At 34.8% G+C, this 8,003-nt stretch overlaps 1 protein-coding gene across 4 annotated transcripts in view; it reads right to left on the bottom strand.

Annotated features, from left to right (window-relative positions):
* Positions 1-5,268: 5,268 nt before the first annotated feature.
* Positions 5,269-8,003, bottom strand: part of LOC140165466 (uncharacterized) — a 36,155-nt gene continuing 33,420 nt past the window's right edge. For all 4 annotated transcript variants that reach the window (XM_072188758.1, XM_072188755.1, XM_072188757.1 and 1 more), the window contains exon 4: positions 5,269-6,080. In XM_072188758.1, coding sequence (XP_072044859.1) covers positions 5,881-6,080 — 200 coding nt within the window. In that variant the 3' untranslated portion in view covers positions 5,269-5,880. The remainder of the gene's footprint in view (positions 6,081-8,003) is intronic.

Here is an 8,003-nt window from a genome sequence, read left to right as displayed (position 1 = left end):
TCAATCATAGATTGAATACAATACTGGTCTTTTCAAAGATACTAATCTTACAGGTGCAAGTAATCAGCATATGGTTCAATGAAGAGGTACCGCGTGAACGTATCAGTGCAGCGCGGTATATTAAAAAATTGTTTTCAGCTATTGCTATGGTACTTAAACTATAAATTAGCCCCCCGAAATAGGACAGGGCTTTAAGAATGAGGGAAAATATGGGGTAAAAATGTAAAAGAAAAAAGAAGGGTTTGGATTAGGGTTTAGGGTTAGAGTTATGGTTTAGGGTTATAGGGTTAGGTTTTAGGGTTTTGGGTTTTAGGGTTAGAGTTATTAATTAATTATGTTACAAATTTAAAATACGTACTACGTAATTTTACAACGGGGTACACCGTGCCCATACGTATGCTGTAATACAGCGATTAAAAAAAGAACCACTAACTGCGAAATGTGGATATCCAACAAGCTTAGACTATAAATTAGCCCCCCAAATGAGGGCAGGGCTTGACGAATGAGGGAAATTATGGGGTAAAAAAGTAAAAGAAAAAAGTAGAGTTAGGGTTAGGGTTTAGGGTTAGAGTTCTTTACCCCTCCCCCTCCCCAGAAAACTGACCCTGGTCCGGAACTTAGCATATGTATACTTACATGCCAATACCACGATCACCAGTAATGTAACTGCTAAGTTCTTCATTGCGAAAGTTGCTGCCTTCCTCACAAACTTAACTTGTTCTGTAAAATCTATGAATTCCTTATGCAATAGGCTATTGGTCACGAAGTAGCGAGCTGGTTGGAAGTGGTTCACCGATCTAGTGTACTTTCTTTTGTGAGTTCAAGCTAAGGCAGATATTCTTTGATAAATATTGGCGAACATAAATTCAAAACAACAGTTAGGGGTACTACACCCCTGTGGTAATTTGTGACTATTTTGCATTTTTCTCAAAAATAATAACACACTGGTAATTGAAGTTATGTATATTATTGGGGCAATGACTACACTGACATTTCAACAAGCGGTTCAGTTTATATGATAGGAAATGAGGTACATCGTAGCGGTACCTAATTTCTTATCATAAATAACGAACCACTTGTCTTGGGTCACTGAAATTCCAGTGTAGTAATTGGACTCCTTGCCCCTATAATATACATAACTTTTGTTACCATGGTGTTATTAGTTTTAGAAAAATGCGAAAATAGATACAAATTTTTCGAGGGGTGTAGTACCTCCTTAACAAGAAGGTGAAGGTATAGAAATCCGCTATTCATATTCATCACGGTGGAGTTGACCTGAGCTATGCTGCCGATTGTGACAGCCAAGTGTTATGACGCTATTTGCTTTCCATAGCTAATTTAAATATATCGCTCCGCGGCTTCCTCTCCTCAATTACCCTGCACTATTATTCTTGGTAGTTTTCAGTCAGCCACTGCGGAAAGATGACGATATAATATTCACTCAGCTATATGTGACGTGTCATGTCAAAAGGAGACACTTTTGGGCAGGTTATCAATTTTGAGGTTTTTGCATATCTTAAATAAAGAGATATTTTGCTCCACAGCGCCGTTTTCCCCAATGAAATCGGACATTCCTAAGCGAAGATATTGGGTTCGTAAGTTATGGTATTATAAAATTGGAAATTGAGATAACGGTCTTTAAAAATATTATTGACAATGTTGAGAGTAGGAATTATCTTGAAAAATGTCTCAAAAAATACAAGATGTCAGTTATATTCCGGTCTGAAACTATCAGACAATATTTTTAACATTAATAATAACACAAATTCGCAACAAACCCAAATTGTAAAAAAATCACCCCGGGCAGATTTTTGGCTATTTCTCGCTTTACGATCCTGCCCAAAAGTGTCTCCTTTTGACATGACACGTCACATATTCACTCAGCTATATTATGACCACTTGGTTGATGAGTAATTAAAGTTTATTTCTGAAGTTATATTTTGCTCTCCGTTTGTTTCTGTTTGAGTCTTTCCCCGTCTCAGATGGAAGATCCATTGGCCATGTGTTTGGATAAAAGAGACTGCTTTGTTCGTTTGTCATACAATGGTCAGAAATTTCTTTCCAGATTTCCACTATTATTTTAGTCTGAACATGGTCAAGTGTTACAATAAGTAAACTAGGCCAATCTCAAATTAATAGTATAGGGCGCTACGTGGAGATATTTGAGTTAGCATCTTGACTTGTTACATTAGCGGAACCAATGGTTTTTCGCATTTGTTCCATTAGTTCCATTTGTTCTATGCCCTCTATGCATCCCACGAGGGGTCGAAGGTCATAATGGAGCCACAATGTAAAATCTGTTCTATCTTGTTGTAATAAATACCTCAAATTAATCCGCTCATTGCTAAGAATATAAAAATCAATTATCATATTGCACTAGGATGCTTAGTTCAGGAGTTATAGAGTAAATTAGGTCAAAGGTCAAATATCTTTTGCACAGAGGTCAAATTTGTCTCAAATTACAAAAAAGGAAAACAATTTGTTTGAGAAATGTATAACCTCGGAATTGGGTGAAAGCATGGGTCAAAGGTTATGCATGTAGATATTTCTATTGGACTTTGGCTGCATTAACTTTGAAGGAGGATATGACAATGGAAATTGCACCAAAATTGTGAATTAAGTATAATATGTTTACGTTAAGGTCGAGTAATTTGACACCAGTTTCGATGAAATCGGACCATTTTGAAATTTTGACCTCTGTGTATAAATGTTTTGACATTTGACCTTATTAGGCCCTACTCCTCAACTAAGCCCCGTAGAATATTATGACAATTGACTTATATTCCGTGTGATGACAGAAAAAACATGATACGCTACAACATCATAGGAATATGTTTAACTTTTAGCCCCACTGACCGTCGACCCCTCATGGGAACCACAGGAGGCTTTGAAAAAAAAATGGAACAATCAAATCTTTATCCTAAAACATTGCTTCCACTAATGTAGCAAAAATAAAAACCCAAACCCATAGTGCCCTGTAATATAATAATACCAAGTAATGCCAATCTCTATTCAGATCACAATCACAGACCATTATATGTCTGTATAGTTTACACTCAAATTGTATATTTTGCGTTGCCTATGGGTACACCCCAATAGAACAACAATTCAAAAAGTGTGTATAGGCATCGTTAATGGCTCGGATAGCGACGAGTTGCATTCTGAATACGAGGAATGTCTTTCTAATATCAAATAATTTGACATTTTTGAATTTAACAGTCTTCGAAGTAAATTGTAAAAATCTAATGATATGTACTTAAAGTTTATGTAGCTGGGATGAAAAGCCGTCCATCATTTGAAAATTTTGATTGAAGATATAGAATTTTTTCCAAAAACACCAAAAAATGCAGGTCTTTTGGAGAAAATGTTTATCTTCAATATATCAAATTTTAATAATTTGCCATGAAATTTGTATTATATCGCGAATTTCAAAACATCTAAAGTATTTTTATTTTTTCAACCAGATTAAAGGAAATAGCATGAATCCACCATTACGCAGTAGAAAGGAGACCATTTCGTAAACTCCAGCTACTGTCTGTTCAATTAGCTTAGATTCTTGAATTTTTAAGATATTTGAAAAAATAAAAATTGTGGCCAAAGTCATCAAATAAAAGTGTTAGCACAGCATTAGACCTAACGTGATTTATACTTTTCAAATTCCAAAGTAAAAACCCCATTTCTTTTCAATTTTGCCTCATTTTAGGCAGTTATTTGGCTCCACCAAAAGGGTTCGCGACCTTTTTACAAATCGAGTGGGACGATCCATTCTCAACTTGGGGCATACACAATATCCAATTTAGCAAAGCAATCTATCCACCAATCTGTCCTGCCATTTCAATTGTTATACCGTTCCGGTTATTGGATAGGTTCTATATAGTTGATGATGGTCCACCGGTTTTTGTTAGCGCGATTACGTTTTATGCATAACATTATTCTGAGCATTATTTTTTCCTAAACTGACATTAAAATCATGGATTTCGTTCTTATTTCAACTGGTTTACAATGTAAATTGAGTTTTGTTTAATACCATCATCCCTTCTCAAGAATCAGCATTCGCTTGACATTTTCAGATACAGTGACTTTTATACAAGAATTGTTTTCTGTAACCCGATTGTTTTAAATAATATTTTCTTCTACAAAAGTTCTTTTGTTTCCAAATGTCCTTCTCTCTCATAGTTTATATTCAACAAACAAAACGAAATAACAAATTGAAAATAAATGTGTAGTTTTATAAAAATAAATAAATAAAATAAATAAAATAAATTAAAATAATCCAATAAATAAATAAATAAATAAATAAATAAATAAATAAATAAATAAAAAAATAAATAAATAAATAAATAAATAAATAAATAAATAAATAAATAAATAAATAAATAAATAAATAAATAAATAAATACACAAGGAATGTATTTACATAAGCTGGGCCTATTTTAGAAAACCTTAGTTCATAAATAATAACGTAATGTTTCAACAGTAGGCCTACTGGCAATTAGCTATTTTGCTGGACAATACTTCCTGATGCGGATGGTCGAATTATGTCATCGCATTATGACATTCGTCCCCATTGCTCTAAATGGATTGATTCAAAAAAGTTTATGGTACCCGACGTTCAACGGCTTTTTATAAAAATATCGCGGGAAAGGACCAAAATTGAAAAGAAATGAGGTTTTAAATTGAACTTTAGAATTTGAAAAGTATAAATCACGTTAGGTCTCGGGCTGTGCTAACACTTTTCGTTGATGACTTTGACGACAAATTTTTATTTTTTCAAATATCTTAAAAATTCAAGAATCTAAGCTAAATTGAACAGTAGTAAACTCTCCAATCCCAAGAAAAACCTGTAGGAGAGGAGAAACTAGCCTTTGACTTCATCTACTTTTAATCTGTTGCTGCCCAATTCCAGTTGTGGGAGAACAGCTCATGCGGCTTTTGATGACATTTCTTTCATCAGGGGTCCCACTAATAATAAATACAGCTTTGTTGCCCACAGCGTACTACTAAATCAAAGTCCACAATGCAATGTCTGATTTACCCTTTGTGTGGTTAGTGTGTTTTATTATGTAAATATTAAAGCAAAACCAAACAGAAACACCAATGAATTATTGTATTGCAAATATGCTCAAAAATGGCGAATTGCTCATTCTGTTCAGTGCTGAATAGAAATGGCAAATTGTCGACTTTTCGACAAAACTTGAAAGCCAGAAGTTAAATTAAAACCCAAGCATGCAGTTTGACCAAAAATATATATGCATGATAAATAAAATAAAATAAAGTATCTCCTACTTTTAATATGTTGGTGCCCAGATCCAGTTGTGGAAGAACAACTTATCCGGCTTTTGATGACATTTCTTTCATCAGGGGTCCCACTAATAATAAATGCGGCTTTGTTGCCCACAGCGTACTACGATTTCAATTCAAAACGTACATACCCATTACAATGGATCCTTTTATTGTTCTGAATGTAACTGACAATAATTAACATAGTTAATTTATTTTAAAAAAACTGAGAGGAAATGTTTCAACTTACTGCTACTGCATTGATATATTAACTGATGTTACAATCTTACGAGTAAGATTCCCATGTGACATCAATTCTGCATTTAGTATTTTATATTATATTATTTTATTTATTGATAATCTCGGTAAGAAAACGTGTACAAAAAGCAGACGAAAATCAAAATATAGTTAAATGTGTCCCAGGTGAATTTCCTAACCTATAGTAATATCAGTTAATCTAAATCACTTAAAAATGAGTCCCCGAAAAAGAATATGTTCTAAAAACTTTTAACATACACAACTACTGATCTAAACGATTTTTAGCAATTTATCAATTAATTGATTCATTTATATCTGAATACAATTTAAATTTTTATATGCTTAATTCTCATCGTCATTTTCACGTTGTTCTTTCAAACTTTCCACCAACAATTTCTCTAAAAGTTGGTCTTCCCTTTCTTCTAAAGCTTCTACTAGTCCACCATCGTCTACTTGGTCTTTCACTTCAAGATCTTCCAAAACTGCAAGAATCTCTTCTGCGCGGGATATTTCCTCCATCATAGCTTGTGCAGTATTGGAATCTGTACATGTAAAAAAATATGGTAACACAATTACAGATGAATCGTTATAGTCTGTGCCTTTACATACTTTATGCTATACAGGTGAAGAGCCACTACGGGTCTGGGGACATAGTGAACACCAGCCCACTTTGATCCGCAGTAATCAGGGCCATCGCTAGAGGGGGGTATGGGGGGGGGGGGGTGACACCCCGATACAAATTTTGTCGGCAAAAATTGACTTGTCGTCAAAACCATGTTATTGTCGGCAAATGTAATCAAAGCTAGGTGTGATTGTCAGCAAATTGCAATAGTCATATAAAAGGTTAATGTGTTACGACATTGTGGTGTTGTTACGTAGTAGACCTATTTATAATGTTATAGCAGTTACTAATTAAAAAATTGGTCGAAAACTTTTATACAACCCCCCTCCTACCCCCACTTTTTAGATTGTTGAGCGCCGTCCTGGCTATTAAAAAAAATTGGGTCTACAATTCACAAAATATTTCCATCGATAAAACATGCTGTACATCCCTCAATCATATTTGTCTAGCGACGCCCCTGGCAGTAATGTGCACGGTTCTTGATACAAATTCCTGCTGTACCTAACTCTCCCTGCGTTGTGCAAGTTGTTCCGTGGCCTTGTTCCTATTAGAAAAATCGATAGATGCAGGCCCGTACGCAGGATTTTGTTTGGGGGTTGCTGATTTTGAAAAAGTGGACCTTTTTCGCAAGGGGGGGGGGGGCGATTTTGTGAAAATTGGACTTTCTTTCCAAAATTTGGACATTTTTTGACGAAAACCCGTAAAAACCTGATTTGTTTGCTCGCTACGCTCGCAATTTCTGACATTTTTGGACTTTTTATACACTTGATGGCCTGGATAGATTATGTAGATATATAGAAGCGCGAAAATTTTAAAATTTTTATACTCATTTGGCCAGGGTGTTTCCATAACCTGACCACCTTTTCTGACTACCTTTTCTGACCAACTTTTACAGTGAGCCCTGTGATATTTGAATGGCCTTATCCCAATGCCATAGTCCAATAACATTAACTAAACAATCATAGTGCAAAATTTTTGTTTTTGTTTTTCCATTTTTATTCACCTGTACTTGGGCCTGGTGGAAGGGAAAAAAGAACATACAGACATGGTCCACCAGACCCCATCTTAATTACGGTAACCAAGATAGATGCAAAGATACAATCAGATTATGACAATGAGATTTAAATAATACTGCCCCACCATGACAACAGGACCCAACCAATACCTCTGAACCGTTTTGGGACTGTAGAACCAATCAATTAAAATACCATTCATAAGAGAGTTGTATTTTCTTCTGTCCTTAATAGAGATATCAAATTCCATAACAAGATCTTCAAATGTTTTCACTAAGTTATGACCTCTATTAAGGTCATTCAGAGTGCAAATACCATGTTCAAACCAATCCTGATAAAAAAAGAACCTCTTAGTTTTAAGACGCACCTTTCGGTTCCACCAAATGGAATTCTGAAGATGATAGTCACAGTACCCTAGGTTCTCTTTCACCTTTAATCTCTGAACAAATACCAAACCCTGAGGGATTCAGCTAACTGCGAATTTTTTAGCAAAGCAAGAACACAGTTTGGCGCATCAGCTTTCCATAAAACTGTAGTATCATTATGAAATACCTTAAGAACCTGTGTCTCTAAAAGTTTCCAAAAGCTATCATAATTGGGGTCTAATAAGTGTTTTGACCAGACTAATTTCTGAGCTTGTGAAAAAGCCTCAACGTCAATCATACGCAACCCTCCATCACTGTAGTCATTGAATAAATAATTTCTTTTAACCCTGTCATTCCCACCATTCCAAATAAATTTAAAAAACAAAGTGTTCAATCTCTTAAAAAAAATGTCTTAGGAATTGTAATACACAGAACCGAAAATAAGTATAAAAGCTGTGGCAGCAA

Source organism: Amphiura filiformis, chromosome 12 (genome assembly GCF_039555335.1).
Source record: "Amphiura filiformis chromosome 12, Afil_fr2py, whole genome shotgun sequence".
In the NCBI taxonomy this organism is placed as follows: domain Eukaryota; kingdom Metazoa; phylum Echinodermata; class Ophiuroidea; order Amphilepidida; family Amphiuridae; genus Amphiura; species Amphiura filiformis.
The sequence above is the reverse complement of the archived record's forward strand: the minus strand, read 5'-3'. Positions and strand labels throughout refer to the sequence as shown.